The following is a 16,184-nucleotide window of genomic DNA, read 5'->3' as shown; positions in this document are numbered from 1 at the left end:
TTTCAAATATATGTAATTCATTTAATGTGTGAGCTCTTCACTTAGTTCTCATCTCTTAGTTTTCACATCTGAATCTGAAAAATTGAACTAAAAACAATCTGACGTATTTCACACACAAACTAAGTGTTATTAACTTGGGAAGTTCGCTCATCAACAAAACAATTATTCTTACAAACCATTTGGTAGAACATCATATCCCAGTCCATTGAGGGAAAAATACCAAGCGTTTTTAAGTGCCCATAAATGTGAGTTAAGTAATAATATCTTAAATAAAGCTGTTTTTACCTCTTTGCAACAGTGTGAAGTTCATTCTTCAACCTGAGGAAAAAGAGATTCATTTCAGTACATTTATAAAATATATATTGTAAAAATACAGTACCTGTTGCATGTGCAATAAAACCTAAATATACTGTACAGCATTTTGTCTTTTTTTTCACTTTTTATTTCATTTTAATTTTCCCCCAGATACACGCACAGGAGTTATACCACGCTGTGTGACTTCAGTTTTAAAATTTGTTTATTGCACCCTTCACATAAGATCGTATTTTTAATTGTCTGAAATCACAGTTTAAAAAAGCTTTCTAGCTACAACACTATTTGTCATGAACCCAGGGGGTGAAATCCTTATTCACCAGAGGCACCACCTGAGATTCACGCAACTAACCCAACATGCCTGTTGTCAACGAACCTCATCATCAGTTCCCAGCTCTATGAAAGGAAGTAAAGACACATCACTACTTTGTGGATTACTGATGAGCCCTTTAGCGCTTTCTGTGTGATTCTATAGTGATTGCTGCTCACTGACCTGTTTCTCACATCAGCATCCATCCAGTGTGTCTGTGCTCCGGTCCTGAGCCCCTGTCCAGTCCAGGTCCTGTGTACTACTACCTTGTTGTTACCACATTTTTGTTTCAGCTCTGCTCACCTCACACAGTTCCACTTGCTGTACACTCTGTGTGTCTCTTATTCCATGTCACCAGTGCACTTTATCTCCAGGTTTGCACTGTGCACTCAAATATACGCTCTGCAGTTGAGATCATCGCAATTTACGTCCGCGTTTGTTTCACGTCAGTTCCCCCCGCTATGCTCTGATGTTATAAATTCTAAACGGATGGAACCGTTTTTAATTCAGAAAAAGGTATTTGTGTGTTTCTTCAATAAAATCACATTTTTGCGAACAAACACAAAATCGTTTCTCAGGAATTTCTTAAAAAAGTTGAAAAGAATCTGCTGCATGAATGTTAGAGATTAAGGATGATATTTTTTGCTTCAGTGAGGGCCAAGTTAGACACATGTGAAGGAATAGAAATAGTTTTCAAAATTTAATGAAATGTTATATTCTATATACAGTCTTCCCTGGTCTTATGATTGTAATTAATTCCTGAAATGCTCTTCATGAAATGAAATTTCATAAATTGAATGCAGTGCCACCCTCCGTTTACCTGACTATGAGGGTGGTGCCCTGGGTTCTGTTCTAAGAACTAAATGTTACACCCCAACTCAAACAACTCAGTAACAGAACAGAACAAATTTATTAAAAATGTTCCCAAAACCTTGTAAACAGAAAACATTGAGATTATATTATCCAATATACAAATACAGGTACAGGTGCAGACGCCTCAGTGGTTCGGTGTCCCCTGTCCAGTTTGTCCCCCACTAACTCCACACCTGAGTCCGTCCACTACACTGTAAAAAGTGATATGTGGTTCTACAAAAAAAAAAATTAGGCAAAAATATTACAGCAATAATTTTAAGTAAATGTCAACAGCGTATATTATTTAGTGAAATCTACTTAATGAAATCAAGTGAATTTACCATAATTATTTATGTCCACAAAGCAACAGCATCAAAAAAAAACTTGTTCATTCTACTAATTATTTTAAGTTATCTACCAAATAAATTTAGTAATATTCCTTGGTTGCTTTTGATAGAGTTAGAACATTATTTTAACTTAAATTACGTAAATCAATTAAGCTTTGCTTTACTTTTGTGTGACTTCTTAAATTACTGCATTACACAATTGTATTAGATGAATTACATTTTAAATATTAAAACATTTCTCTTTTTTAATTCTGATTTGTACAGTTCCAAGAAATGTAAGAATTTAGGTAAAGTTAAAGCAGCAGTCCAATTCTCACAAACCAATAAAGAACTTCAATAAAACTTACAAAATATGAGAAAAAAACTCACAGGCACATGTAGTTAAGTATTTATTTTGTAATATTTGTACAATGCTGTATTTGTATTGGACAGGTTTTGTATTCATCAAAAAATAAATTTTATGGCATATTCAAATACTAAAAATAATCATCAGATCTCAATCTGATATATAAAAGCCAACAAAACAAAAAGGTACACATTTTCAAAATTTCTACAATTAAAAATTTGTATAAAACAGAAGTTACAAGGAACATAAATTGCCATATTACTGTCCCAAATTTCTACATAATTATACAGATCAACTGTACCTGAACTGAAAATTTGCCACACCTCATACTGTGGTCTGATGTTGCATCACTAAACAAATATGCATTTTTGTGGTGTAAATCTTAAAACATTTTAAAGAATGTAACTTGTGTGTCAATGCTTGTTTTAACACTGTGTTCAGCCAAGTAAATTGTATTGCATGATTACATTAAGCAAGCTTATTCTTAAGAGAGTGCATTTTGGGTGAAAACTTACAAGTGTCCAACTCTAAGATCAGCTTTTGAAATGCTTCAAATGTATACCTGAGCTGTTTAGGGTAGCTCAGATTTAGAGCATAGGTGAGGCCAAGAAGAACTGCATAAGCTTTAGCCACATTTCCTAAACCACTCACTACTTGGGCACCCTCCAAGACAATGCTGATGTCATCCTGCTCACCCCTCTTAAAGGCAGAAATTTTCATTGTGTGGTCCATGAGATCTTGCTGAAAATCTGTTTTGGAGCACTACAGATGACAAAGAACAGAACATGGGAATTCCCTTGATCAGTATAGACTTTGGAGATTCAATATATTTTTCTGAAAACTCAAAACACAAGAGATTTTTTAAAAATATTGTGTTTAATCACAACTCAGTTTGTTTTACATGAGCACAAATAGAAAATTCCAAACTCATAAAACATGCAATTTTTTTTTTCGTTAATTCTTAGTATTTTGTAAGATAGATACCTACATAGTATTCCTGGATGAGATCATCATCGTTTTCATCCAAGTAATGAACCAAGCAACGAATGACAACTTCTCTTGTCTGGTCAATAGTAACACCACCAGGGTTCTAAAATGTAGCAAAATGTACTATTGATTACCAGTGCCAACAATCTCTAAGATCTTGTTAAATATATCCAACCAAATCGATTAAAGATTTCATTATTTTAAAATACCTGATGAATGGCAACCATTTTGTCCTGCAAAGTTTGCCCAATTGCTCCTCCTCTGGCACAAAATATGCTCAACATCTTTGGGGTATGCTGGTCCAACATCTGCATAAATTTTGGCTCTAAATCCAAAGTGGTAATTCTCCTGAATTCTTCATTTATCTGAAAGGAAATAACAAATAAAAAAATCAAAATGTAAACAATTTATACAAATGTACTGCATTTATAGGGCACCTCACTATATTGTCTTTATGTAAGTTTATGGAATGTAATGTTATAAGCAATGCATAAACTTGCATGTCTTAACCAAAACATGAAATTACTGTTATTAAAAGTTGCTTTAAATGTAATTTAATCAATATATAAAATGACATATCTTGTTCTTAGGAATGAATCACAATCACATGACATATTGAGGAACTATTTCAACAATAAACACACAGGGTTTCATGAATCCTCTGATGGGTGATAAATTACATTGTCAGACAGATATGACAGCATTAAAGGGTACTGCACCTCACTATTGGCTTTGTTCTTCACAAAGACACATCATTATTACTAATTTACCTTTACAATAGCTACGTGATATGTCATAATGTATAACTTGTCTACAGCAATAAATGAAATTTTCCATATGTTGTTTTTAGCAATACGTGAAATCACATATTAGAGAGGTGCTGTAAGGATAAAAGGTTGTCATTTAATGACTCACCTGCTGAGGGTTAAACAGTGCAGGCCATCTGTCTTTAAAATCCACAAGTCTGGGGGACAGGTTGACAATTTCATGTCTTCTGAGCGCAAAAGTTTTTGCCATTTTTGCTTTGATCACCATGGTATTGTCCCTCTTTTTTACTTCACTAAGCAATTCCAACCTTTCTTGCTCCAAACTCTCTTCACTCTGACCTGTTGGGTATGGTGGCAGGTAATTCACTTCTGCTTTCCTTGGCATTTTGACATTCTTTGCGGGTTTCCTGTTCTCGGGACTCTTATTTTTCAGCGTGTTACATGTAACTTCAGGACAACCAAACTTGCTGAGTCGCCAAATCAGCCATTTTGTACTTAAGACTCATCTGCCAACCATAATACCCACTTAAGGAACCAGGTTCTTTTAGACATGGATATTTCCGAACAAGCGCTTCTGCCACACAGATAATCTGCATACCTGAAGGATATGTTGTATAAGCATGAATAGCCTCAGTCAGCCTTTCAGTTATATTTCTCTTTACATTTTGGACACTCATAAGAGTGCCATCTCTCATGTAGGCCTCCACTGCCTTTTCAAGCAACATCTGTACTTGTGGAGAGAAACATGGGATTGGAAATTCTTGAGGCCATGGTAGCCTGTCTGGGCTACTCTGTGGAGAAAGGATGAGTGTATCTTGAGAAGAAGAGGAAAGTAAATAGTTTAAAATATAACAGCAAGTGGTAATCATCAGGGTTCAAGCACAAAATTGTTCCCCAAGTGGCTGATTTGTCCAAAAATTTCTTGCCACTAGCACATTAAAGTGGGGAATCCCTTTAACGTGAACAGCTATAGAAACTAGTTTAGACTTACCTTAAAACGAAGGAACAACAAAAGTCCGGCAAAAACGTATTACGTCTACGCTGCACAAGCAATCCATCTGCAAATGAGTTTGTTGGAATTCACAATTTGACACCAATTGAATTATAGTTAAATAACGTATGAAAATGGAAATACCAAGTTAATACAATTATCAGCCATACTTCACTTGAAAACAGTGTGACTAACATACATTTGACGAGCATTTTACTTTGAAGGTTAGATTGCTGTATAAAACGGATAGTTGGTTCTCTTAGCTACAGTAACAGTAATTAATATCGAGTTTGGCGCCATTTTCTAATGCAGCCAACAGTTGATTCATTGTAATACAGGTATTACAGATGGCATGCTTCACTTGAAAAAACTAATGTGACTAACATACTACATATCACAAGCATTTTACTTTTAAAAGTTAGACTGCTTTCTAAAATGGATACCACTTGGCTACACCGGAGACTTACATTCAGTTTGGCGCCGTTTTCGTTCACACTGAACGGTTCAACCAGCAGAAAAAACACGCGGAGAGAAGTAGATTCAGTAAAAATGCATTTTGTTACCACAAGTATCAGAGATTCTTCACTTGAAAACGTTAATGTGACTACTATTTGTTAGTATCATATAACTTAAGGTTTAATTGCTGTAAACAGATAGCTCACTCAACTACACAGTGAGTGCGATATACCAATTTTAAATTCGAATCTGCCGCCGTTGTTTCATAATGATAATGCGGCCAGAAAAAAGACGGAGAGAAGTAGATCCTTCTCAGTAAATGCACAAAACCAGTGAAAACTATGTCTACCATAAATGTACCGATACAGTACAAGTGTTAAATTACAAAATATATACCTATATAACTCACCTTATTATCAAGAAAGAACGACAAATTTTAGCGCATGCGCACGGAGAAAGCGAGCCAAAATTTCGATGACGTCGGCAAATTACAGGCTAAGGCTGAACTCCTCAAATAAAATGATTTAATCTCACACCTTTCCATTTTAGAAACAAAAAGCTGCGCAAAAGCTCCTAAAAATAATCAATTCGATAATTTTCTGTAATTATTTGTGTGAAAATGAACCAATATTTTATGTAAAATATGAAATCTTGATTTTATAGATTAAATGTACTTATCATTTACTTGAAAGTAATTTATATTTTTAATAAAATCTGCTTCACCACTGATTCATTTTTTACAGTGTATGTGCTCCTCTGCTCTCTGGCCCTTGGAGGGACTCAATGAGACTCGATCATCCAGCTGTATCTGTTACTTCGCTGCAGTTACAATAACAGTTGCTTCTTCCGTGGGCTGCGATGGCCGAGTGGTTAAGGTATTGGCCTTGAAATCCAATGGGGTTTCCCCGCGCAGATTCGAATCCTGCTCGTAGCGGAGAAAATTTTATGAGTTCCACACTATATATCAGCGAACGCTGCGCTTAGACTAATTAGCGGCTAACAGGTGGTACATTGGAAAAAAAGAGCAGTTGCTGGAGATGCAGAGTAACGTCCGCACGCCCTGTAACCCTTCATCCCAGGCCCCCTTGCTCCTCTTCCTACACACACGTACTTGAGTTCTCTGAAGCACTGATTATGAGTGTGAAAATATATAGACCGAATGTTGAAATAAGTGCGCTTATTATAACAATTTCATAACTGCGTTTAACTGTCTCTTTTCTCCAACGTGACGGGATTCTTAGTTTTTACTTAATACCTTAATTTAACAAGGAAGGATTTCACATTTAAAAGGCAAATTATACTCTCTAACCTTATTTAATGAGAATAGATTTGTCCTTTACTCATGTAAAGTACTTTTACACACATGTACTTCTGGTGTGTTGTGGCTGGTGTAACATTCCTGGTGATGCTGTTGAGACACGTCGAGGAGCAAAGCAGTCCGTGTTTCTGCAGTCCCGCCTCCTGAGTCCTCGTGTGACCCCGACAACGGCGCTGTTTTGGCGGGATTTTCCAATAACCAACAGTGCACTATAAGGCAAGAATACATCGAGTTAAGGAAAGAGTAAAATGCTTTAAAAAGCGAGGTGAATGTTGTGTTTACTCAGTAAACACACCTAGAGGGATTCCTGTTAACTGGCGTGTAGCCTCTTTAATATCAGTGCTGGTTTTTTACCACGTGTTTCAGTAACTCTCCTCTAAATCCATCTCTATACTCCTTAGATGTCCTTCCATCACAAGGCCCCCCAAGCAGGACTCAAACCTCGGGCCCACCAGAGAGAGACCTGACCAAGCCCACCGCACCCCCCACCACCATAATCCTCTAAATATTGTTATATGTATATTGTTGTATTTTTATGACCATGTACCATGATTGAAAAACAAGAATTTGTTTCTCCATTTATTTGTGATTTTGTTTTCATCTCTGAGAACTTGACTCCACAGAGACTCCCCAGAAACAAATATTTAGACATACTTTTACTATACTTTTTACTACATTTTTACTGCAGCAGTATTTCACTGGAATGGAGAATACTGTTCAGCAGAAGGGCTCCTTTCAAGACTTGAACAAAGAGCCACTAGGTTTCAAACATTTAGTTCCAGATTTCAAGGCTTTTTTTTGTAATAAATATTTTCCCACAAAAAAAAACTCAGGGTCCAGGCGACCTTCTCCTTTCTCTTTTACTGAAAATTACGTTTCCTACTGCACCACAGAGGCAGAAATAGTGCTGTCTCACAGCACCTGGGTAGTGTGAAAGGATGTGGGTTTGATCTCCACTCTGTCTGTCTGGCCAAATGTGTCCTTTAGGTTTCCTTGTGTCCCAAACAACTGATAAATAGTTGTCTTCAATGAGATGGAAAATAACATCTCATTGAATTTATTCAGGTAGGGGGGTGTGGTGGCACAGTGGGTTGGGCTGCAGTCCTGCTCTCTGGTGGGTCTGGGGTTCGAGTCCTGCTTGGGGTGCCTTGCGGCGGACTGGTGTCCCGTCCTGGGTGTGTCCCCCTCCGGCCTTACGCCCTGTGTTGCCGGGTAGGCTCCGGTTCCCCGCGACCCCGTATGGGACAAGCGGTTCTGAAAATGTGTGTGTGTGTGTGTGTGTGAGAATTTATTCAGTTTAATGGACTGAAAGAGAAACCTTCCTCTCTGTAGCCAGAGTCTCTGGGTGAATCCAGGTTATGTGTATAAATAAAGGTCTTAATGTAAGCATAAAGTCAGAGCTCTGAGAGATGAGGGAGCTCCTAGGGAAAAGCTACATGGTCATCCATAATTATTAATTTACCACCATGTTCTTTACCCAGCTACACAGCTGTGTCATTTTTACTCCATCAGTTCAGGGTAAGTACCTCACTCAAGAGCAAAACAGCAGGAACAGGATTCTTCATTGTGCTCATCCAGAAAAGTCAATGGATCTGTTTTACAGGAATTAGTTCCAGTTCTTTCATTGTACTTCTTGTCTTCAATGTTCCATCCAATGATTCATCTGTTGTGAAATTCTTCTAAAACTCTATGTGAAGCAGTTTATAAAAACTCCAGGAAAACATTTTGCAAAGTAATACTTCAGAAGAGAGTGTCAGCAGGTAGAACTTCTACCTTCCAGCACCTGGACTGTACAACTGGATGTAGGTTTGATTAATTATCTCTTGGAGTTTGCATGTTCTCCTTGTGCTTGTGTGGGTTTCCTCTACGTGCTCTGGTTTCCTCCCACAGTCCAAAGATGTGTTTCAGGTGAACTGGTGACACTAAATTTCCCTTATACTTGATGTGTTGTCAGCCTGTGTCTTCCAAAAGGTCTTCTGTCTGATCTCTGTTCAACAAGCCAAGTTGAGTCATTTCATGCTGTATCTTCCCCCTTGTCACGGTTGCGCGTAGCGCGGACGGACTCAAGTGCAGAGCTCTCGGATCGACGTGCACGGAAGCCGAATCAGAATCCATAATCGTAGTCGAGGGGCAGGCGAGGGTCGGGCGATCAGCAAACGTCGTAGAAAAGGCTAGGCAAAGAACGTGGGCAGGAAGAAACAGGCAAAGGGTCGAAGTCGGAATGGGTCTCTCGGTAACACGGTTCGCAGGGAAACAAGGAGGCAAAACAAGGTTCCGCGTCCGGACTTCCTCGGCTTCCCTCTTTATTGTCGTTCCCATCAGGGAACGGCAGGTGTTGCCGATGTGCCGGATGCGGGGAACATGACAGTACCCCCCCCTCCACGGGCGGCCCTGGACGCCCTGAGCCGAGAAGGAGGATGCCCCCGGGGGCGTGGAGCTGGGCACTCGGGATGGTCCCTGTGGAAAGCGGCCACCAGGTCGGGGTCCAGGACGTCCGAAGCAGCTACCCAGGAACGCTCCTCTGGACCGTACCCCTCCCAATCCACCAAATATTGCAGCCGACCTCTCCGTCGGCGGGAGTTCAGCAGGGCTCGGACCATATAGACATCGTCCCCTGCGAGGGGTAGTGCAGATGGTGGTGTGGTTTCTACTGGTGGCTGATGCAAGGACACCCCTACCGGTTTCAGGAGGGAAACATGGAACGTTGGGTGCACTCGGAGGTCAGGAGGCAATTGAAGGCGGTAGGTAACTGTCGTGACACGACGCGCTACCTTGAAGGGACCGATGTAGCGGGACCCGAGTTTCTTGGAGGGGGTCTTCAGGTGAAGGTCTCGGGTGGAGAGCCAAACTCTTTGCCCGGGCAAGAACAAAAGGGTGCCCCGGTGCCGGTCCACCTGACGTTTGTGGCGTTCCGCACTGCGGAGCAGGTGGGCCCGGACCGTCCTCCAGACGCGGATGCTCGCGTAGTGCCATGTCTCCACAGCCTGAACAGGACTTGGAGAGGTCTCGCTAGGAAACAGGACAGGTTGGTAGCCTAACACACACTGAAAGGGCGACATACCCGTGGACGTATGAGGCGCGGAGTTGTGGGCATACTCTGCCCAGGCCAGGTAGCGAGCCCAGTGGTGGGGTTTTTGGGAGCAGTAGGCTCGGAGAAACCGTGCAACATCCTGTTGTAAGCGTTCTACATGGCCGTTGGCTTGCGGGTGGTATCCCGATGTAAGGCTGACCGTTACTCCGAGCCGGCCCCAAAAGGCCTTCCATACCCGAGAGGTGAACTGGGGCCCTCGATCGGACACAATGTCTTCGGGGAATCCGTAGAGTTTAAATACTTGCTCGAACAGAATCTCCGATACCTCGAGAGCGGTAGGCAGCTTCGGAAGGGGCATCAGTCTGCAAGCCTTGGAGAAACGATCTATGACGGAGAGGATCACGGTCTTACCCTCTGAGACCGGTAGGTCCACTAGGAAATCCAGTGCCACATGGGTCCAGGGTCGGGTCGGCGTAGGCAAGGGTTGTAGGAGACCCGCTGCCTTTTCGGGTACGGTCCTGGTCTGAGCGCAGGTGGCACAGGCCTGGACGAAGTCCCTGACGTCATCGGACAGTGAAGGCCACCAGAACTGTCCTTGGACCAGGGAGAAGGTACGTCGGATCCCGGGATGCCCGGCCTCCGGAGCCTCATGGGCCCATTTCAGCACCGCTGCGCGGAAGGAACTGGGGACATACACATGGTCAGTTGGCCTCCCCGGCGGTTCTGGCTCGCTATCCTGGGCTTCTTGGATGTCCTGGAGGAGTTGCCAGTGGACCGGACCCACCACGCATCCCTGGGGTAGGATCTCCTCTGGGTTGGGGGGCAGTGGTTCTGGGTCATGAACCCGCGATAAAGCATCAGCTTTCCCATTCTTGGAACCTGGTCGATAGGAAACAGTGAAGCGGAAACGGGTGAAGAACAGGGCCCATCGGGCCTGGCGGGAGTTCAACCGTTTTGCGGTCTCTAGGTACTCCAGATTTCGGTGGTCTGTGAGTACCACAAAGGGATGGACTGCACCCTCTAGCCAGTGACGCCACTCCTCAAGCGCGAGCTTGATAGCAAGGAGTTCCCGGTTCCCAATGTCGTAATTCCGTTCGGCAGGGGTCATCTTCCTGGAGAAGGCGGCACAGGGGTACAACTTGGGAGGGTCCCCTTGCCGCTGCGACAGGACTGCACCCACCCCTACCGAGGAGGCGTCGACCTCCACCACAAACGGCAAGGAAGGGTCCGGCTGCTTCAGCACTGGGGAGGAGGTGAACCGTGTCTTTAGCTCCTGGAAAGCCTTCTCCACCTCTGCCCCCAAAGGGAGTCTTCGGTCCTTGCTTGCAGTTAACGCGGTAAGGGGTGCGGCTACTGTGCTGAAATTACGGATGAATCGACGATAGAAATTGGCGAACCCAAGGAAGCGCTGGAGCGCCCTTACCGTGGTGGGTCGAGGCCAGGAGGTCACTGCACTCACCTTCCTGGGGTCCATGGAGACTCCCTCCTGGCTCAGGATGTAGCCCAGGAAGGAGATTTGGCGTTGGTGAAATTCACACTTCTCTGCCTTGACATACAATTGATGTTGTAGGAGCCGCCTGAGGACCGCCCGGACCTGTTGGATATGCTGCTCTCGGGTCCTCGAGTAGATCAGTATATCGTCCAGGTAGACGATGACGCAGTGATGAAGGAAATCGCCCAACACATGGTTCAGAAAGGCCTGGAAAACTGAGGGGGCATTAGCTAGGCCAAAAGGCATGACCCTGTACTCATAGTGACCTAGGGAAGTGGAGAAGGCCGTCTTCCATTCATCCCCCTCACGGATCCGGATGAGGTTATACGCACTACGGAGGTCTAATTTGGAAAACCAGGTCGATCCATGGATCCCCTCCAGGGTCGAGGTGATCAACAGTAAGGGGTGCGGGTACTTGACAGTTATAGCGTTCAACCCTCGGTAATCTATGCACGGCCTCAGTCCCCCGTCCTTCTTACCGATAAAGAAGAACCCCGCCGCCGCTGGTGATGTCAACGGCCGGATCAGGCCAGCTTCGAGGGCCTCCCTGATGTACTCCTGCATGGCCCGTTGTTCCGGCAACGACAGGGGATACACCCGACCCCGAGGTGGTGTGGCACCCGGCAAGAGGTCAATAGCACAGTCCCAGGACCGGTGAGGAGGCAGTTCGGCGGCGCGGACCTTGCTGAAGACCTCTCGTAGATCCTCATAGTCCAGGGGTATGACCGGCGGGGAAAGGCCCTCTACCCCTTCCACCGACGTGGCCCGGCAAGGAAGTGTGAGGCAAGATGCGTGACAGGATCCTCCCCAAGAAACCAGCTCCTTGGTACTCCACCTGAAGACGGGGTCATGTCGTGCCAACCAGGGGTAACCTAAAATGATAGGGGTGTCTGGAGCTCGGATCAGAAAGAAGGTGAGTTTCTCGTGGTGACACGCGCTTGTTTCAAGCAAGAGAGGTGCCGTCCGGGTATCAACCATCCCATCACCCAAGGGTTGACCATCCAGGGCTTTCACACTCAGGGTGACCTCACATGTTTTAATAGGGACATGGTGCGCTTGGGCAAAGCTTACATCCATAAAACAGCCTGCGGCTCCGGAATCTATGAGGGCGCTCGTCTGCACCCGGCTGGCCCCCCAGGAAAGACTCACCGGCAGACATAGCTGTCCCCGGTGCTCCCCTGAACTCGCCTTTGTTTCTGTGGAGGTCCCCTGAGGTGGTCGCTCGGGGCACGCGGCACGAAGATGCTCCGGGGACCCGCAATAGAGACACAGTCTCCCCACCTGGCGCAGTCTCCTTTCTTCTTTCCTGAGCCGGTCCTCCGCTGGACTGGTCCCCAGGGGTTGTCGACTCCTGCCAAGATTGTCGATGGTGATGGCTGTCTCCACAAACCGGTCGAAGTCCCCCTCCTCACCCCTGTACGTGAGCTCGTCCTGGATCCGGGGATTCAGCCCTTCGAAGAAGCAGGTGAGGAGGGCAGGGGAGTTTCAGCCACTCCTGGCCGCGAGGGGTCTGAACTCAAGAGCGTACTCAGCCACGCTTCTATTTCCCTGGGTGAGACGCATGAGATAATTACCCGCCGCGCGCTCCGCGTGCGGGTGGTCAAAAACCGCTTCGAACTTCTCGCGGAAAATGTCATAGGTAGTTCTGGGGCGAGTGCGCCACCCAGCGGCGGCCCACGCCCGGGCTGGACCGGTTAACAACAACAAGACAAAGGCGATCTTAGCTGCGTCCGTCTGATACATGCGCGGAGAACACTCAAAAACCAACTCTCACTGCATCAGAAAGTCCTGACATTGATCGGGCGAACCGTCATACCTCTCTGGGGTCGCGATCCTCGTGGCCGTCCCCGATGCCTCGGGGGATGTGGGCGGGGCAGGCTCAGTAGGAGTCACGGGTGCACCCTGGAATTCGGGTCTGAGAATATCTCCTTTCTGGAGGGCCTGGATTAATCCGTCAATCCTTTCTTGCAGGCGCTGCAATGACTGGTATTGCGCTCCCAGAAACTCGCCTTGCTTGGTGAGCGCTGTGCGCAGTTGCGCATACTCTGCTGAGTCCTGGTAGCAGGCGGAACCTTCTGTCACGGTTGCGCGTAGCGCGGACGGACTCAAGTGCAGAGTGTTCGGATTGACGTGCACGGAAGCCGAATCAGAATCCATAATCGTAGTCGAGGGGCAGGCGAGGGTCGGGCGATCAGCAAACGTCGTAGAAAAGGCTAGGCAAAGAACGTGGTCAGGAAGAAACAGGCAAAGGGTCGAAGTCGGAATGGGTCTCTCGGTAACACGGTTCGCAGGGAAACAAGGAGGCAAAACAAGGTTCCGCGTCCGGGCTTCCTCGGCTTCCCTCTTTATTGTCGTTCCCATCAGGGAACGGCAGGTGTCGCCGATGTGCCGGATGCGGGGAACGTGACACCCCTTCCTAAGATCTGAGCAGGAATCTGGGGAAAGAAACAGATTTTAAATACAAACAACACAATACAAGTTTAGTAACTAACTGTACCAATAATTGTCTAATAAGACAATTTCTCACTTGTTTCTGAATGATTCCATTTTCTTCTCATTGCTGCAGTAAGCATTCCTGCAACAGTAGCAGTAAAACAGTGAATGTGTTAATTGCACCAGTCTCAAAAATTTAAAGTTAACTAAAAGCAACACATTCAATTAATCATTTGTTTGAACAATTTTATAAGAAAATTTCTCACTCGTTTCTGATCGATTCCATTTTCTTCTGATTGTTGCAGTGGGTTTCCCTGTAACAGAACAGTGAATGTGTTACCTGCACCAGTTTAAAAAATTTAAAGAAAAGTTAATCTAGAATAGTCTACAGATAACAGATATGCTGTAAAGATTGCTGTAAAATATGCTGTGAAATATCAGAAAGTAAACAGACTGAGACATAATAAAACAAACCTGATCCTTCTTTACAGGCCCTAAAAAAAAAAAAAGGGAAAAAAATTTATAAGTATTGGTCTGTCATTAATTTCAATGTTAACTGATCCTAATTTAAATTTGGTTAATTTTAAATGGACATGCTTTCTATATACAAAGTCATTACTATTGTCTTACCTGGTTTACTGGAGTTGTTTTTCTTTGGACAGAACCCTGATTTGTACAGTGCTACTCCTCCTATTGCTAACAATAAAATTATTCCAACTACAATCCCAGCTATCATATGACCCCTATTCTCCCCACATTCAGAGTCAGACATGCTGTCTCCTGGCTTGACTGTGGGAAGTCCTTTGGATTCACAGCTGTGAAGAGATACAAAAAATTGTTTTTATTAAATGAAAATTAACAGAAAAACTCAAACTGGGAATTCTCTATTTGTGATTTTATTTAATTGCATAAAATAAAAAACTACAGGCAAAAGGAAAAAACAGGGACAGACTTACCGTGTGTGTGGTGTACAGAATGTAGACGATCCGTTTGAGTAAGAGTTTTCAGTGCAGTTCTCACACACGGTGTCATTATATTCTGTTCCTACAGTAATTAATAAAGAGCATTATATAAATCACCAAAAGGGTATCAGGAACACATGTTGTAATGTTTTATTTTAATGTTCATAATGTTAGTAGCGAGAACATGACAAAGTTCAGTCAGACCAGGGTGTTTGATGAAGTGTCCAGGTTTGCAGGTTGTGTGTTTCTGTGCTGCTCTACATCCTCCCTCATAAGGATGAGTACAATAGTTCCCTTCCAGGGCTCCACACACTGTGTCTGAAGATGCTGTACACTTCTTTACTGTCTTTAAACCAAGATCTGTTAGGGAAATGCAGATGAAAATAGCACTTTTATGACTGACAAGAAAAGTACAAGAATTGTTTCATTTCTTAAATACACAGTATCTTCTAATACTAATACATGTTTCACAGAAGCACAAGTTGAACTCCTTTTGGAAGAAGAAAATGTCACCTTTATTACAGGCTGTACAGGGATTGCAAATATCACGTCCATGTGGTTTATCAGTGAAAGTGGATTCAGGACATGGATGACACACTGGGATGTCAGTTGTTGTACAGTCTCTGTAAACATAATGTCCTAAAGAAAAATACAAAGCGGGAAAATTTCTCAGTTTCATATAACACTGTTTCCAGGAGAAAATGGTCAGTAATCCAGGAAGTCTGATGTGCAACTGCAAAATGTGATTTACCAGGTGGACACTTGGTGCAACATCTTCCATCTATTTCATATTGAGCCCAACCACAGGCAGAACTGGGACTGCATGGCTCAGTCAGAAGAAATATCATCCATATCTGAAGAGAAAATAAGTGTTGCAGTCAAATTAGGCATAAATAATGACAGGTATAATCTGTTAACATATTAAAATGAAATCAATTATAAACAGCCATAATACGACCCAATATTTAATGTTTACTTCAAGTACTGTATGTTCTCTAGTAAACGTATACGACTACATACAATTGGTTACATTCCGCTTCAGCGTGAAGACAAGAACATAACATTATTTTCCAGTATCTATTTTGGGTCTCAGTCATTTTATTCATTCTCATCTTTTAACTTCTTTTCAGTGAAATCTGCAAAGATAAAATATAACCTTGTTTTTTTTACCTGATTGAATGAGATCGATTTTGTAGATGCCCATCCTGCTTCTATTACTGGTACCATTTCTTGAACACGTCCACCTGTAATCCCAGCTATAAGAGCACCAGGACTGTTCTGTCCACATTCAGAATAAGATGGACTGTGTCCTGGTTTGACAGTAGGAAGTCCTGTGGATTCAACTGTGAAAACAGAATAAAGATCATCCTGTTTAATACAAAAATGCAAGCAGGAACTTTACATTGGTACCTTTTCATTTCAGAATCAGCTCAGTTGTAACAGGGACAGATTTACTGTGTGCTGAGTACAGTATGAACATGGATCTAAATAAAATATTTCATGTCTGTTCTCACACAGTTTCAATACAGTCTGTTCCTACAATAGAAAGCAGAATGTTATATGATGTACTGAATGGATCC

The 16,184-nt window shown here is 43.5% G+C and overlaps 2 protein-coding genes, 1 long non-coding RNA gene and 1 other non-coding gene across 4 annotated transcripts; 1 reads left to right on the top strand and 3 right to left on the bottom strand.

The window, feature by feature from the left end:
- Positions 1-2,310: 2,310 nt before the first annotated feature.
- Positions 2,311-4,359, bottom strand: LOC114909230 (uncharacterized). Its single transcript, XM_029247044.1, has 5 exons — positions 4,070-4,359; positions 3,364-3,519; positions 3,156-3,257; positions 2,819-2,929; positions 2,311-2,322 (listed from the first exon to the last, which is right to left on the bottom strand). Exons 1-5 carry the CDS (start codon positions 4,304-4,306, stop codon positions 2,311-2,313), a joined length of 618 nt encoding a protein of 205 aa, XP_029102877.1. The 5' UTR covers positions 4,307-4,359.
- A 302-nt stretch (positions 4,360-4,661) lies between these two features.
- Positions 4,662-6,757, bottom strand: LOC114909866 (uncharacterized). The gene is made up of 3 exons (XR_003797425.1): positions 6,732-6,757; positions 4,913-4,979; positions 4,662-4,712 (listed from the first exon to the last, which is right to left on the bottom strand). It is a non-coding gene; the product is annotated as an uncharacterized LOC114909866 (long non-coding RNA).
- On the top strand, positions 6,221-6,302 carry trnas-uga (transfer RNA serine (anticodon UGA)). Its single transcript has one exon. It is a non-coding gene; the product is annotated as a tRNA-Ser (tRNA).
- Positions 6,758-8,549: 1,792 nt separating the features above from the next.
- On the bottom strand, positions 8,550-15,385 carry LOC108926037 (tumor necrosis factor receptor superfamily member 14-like). The gene is made up of 10 exons (XM_029247041.1): positions 15,367-15,385; positions 15,118-15,243; positions 14,809-14,964; positions 14,599-14,686; positions 14,273-14,457; positions 14,117-14,136; positions 13,909-13,956; positions 13,737-13,784; positions 13,620-13,644; positions 8,550-8,716 (listed from the first exon to the last, which is right to left on the bottom strand). Exons 1-8 carry the CDS (start codon positions 15,383-15,385, stop codon positions 13,764-13,766), a joined length of 663 nt encoding a protein of 220 aa, XP_029102874.1. The 3' UTR covers positions 8,550-8,716; positions 13,620-13,644; positions 13,737-13,763.
- Positions 15,386-16,184: the final 799 nt, after the last annotated feature.

This window comes from Scleropages formosus, chromosome 2 (genome assembly GCF_900964775.1).
Source record: "Scleropages formosus chromosome 2, fSclFor1.1, whole genome shotgun sequence".
NCBI lineage: Eukaryota > Metazoa > Chordata > Actinopteri > Osteoglossiformes > Osteoglossidae > Scleropages > Scleropages formosus.
Note: the sequence above shows the minus strand (reverse complement) of the source record. Positions and strands in the feature narration are given on the sequence as shown.

Coding starts and splice junctions, on each gene's coding strand:
- LOC108926037 (XM_029247041.1), bottom strand. Junction 14,458..14,598: donor TTCTGTACACCACACACACG/GTAAGTCTGTCC, acceptor ATCTCTTCACAG/CTGTGAATCCAAAGGACTTC. Junction 13,785..13,908: donor ATGGAATCGATCAGAAACGA/GTGAGAAATTTT, acceptor CTACTGTTGCAG/GAATGCTTACTGCAGCAATG.
- LOC114909230 (XM_029247044.1), bottom strand. CDS start 4,306: ATGCCAAGGAAAGCAGAAGTGAATTACCTGCCACCATACCCAACAGGT. Junction 3,258..3,363: donor AAATGGTTGCCATTCATCAG/GTATTTTAAAAT, acceptor GCTACATTTTAG/AACCCTGGTGGTGTTACTAT. Junction 2,930..3,155: donor ATCTCATCCAGGAATACTAT/GTAGGTATCTAT, acceptor TGTCATCTGTAG/TGCTCCAAAACAGATTTTCA.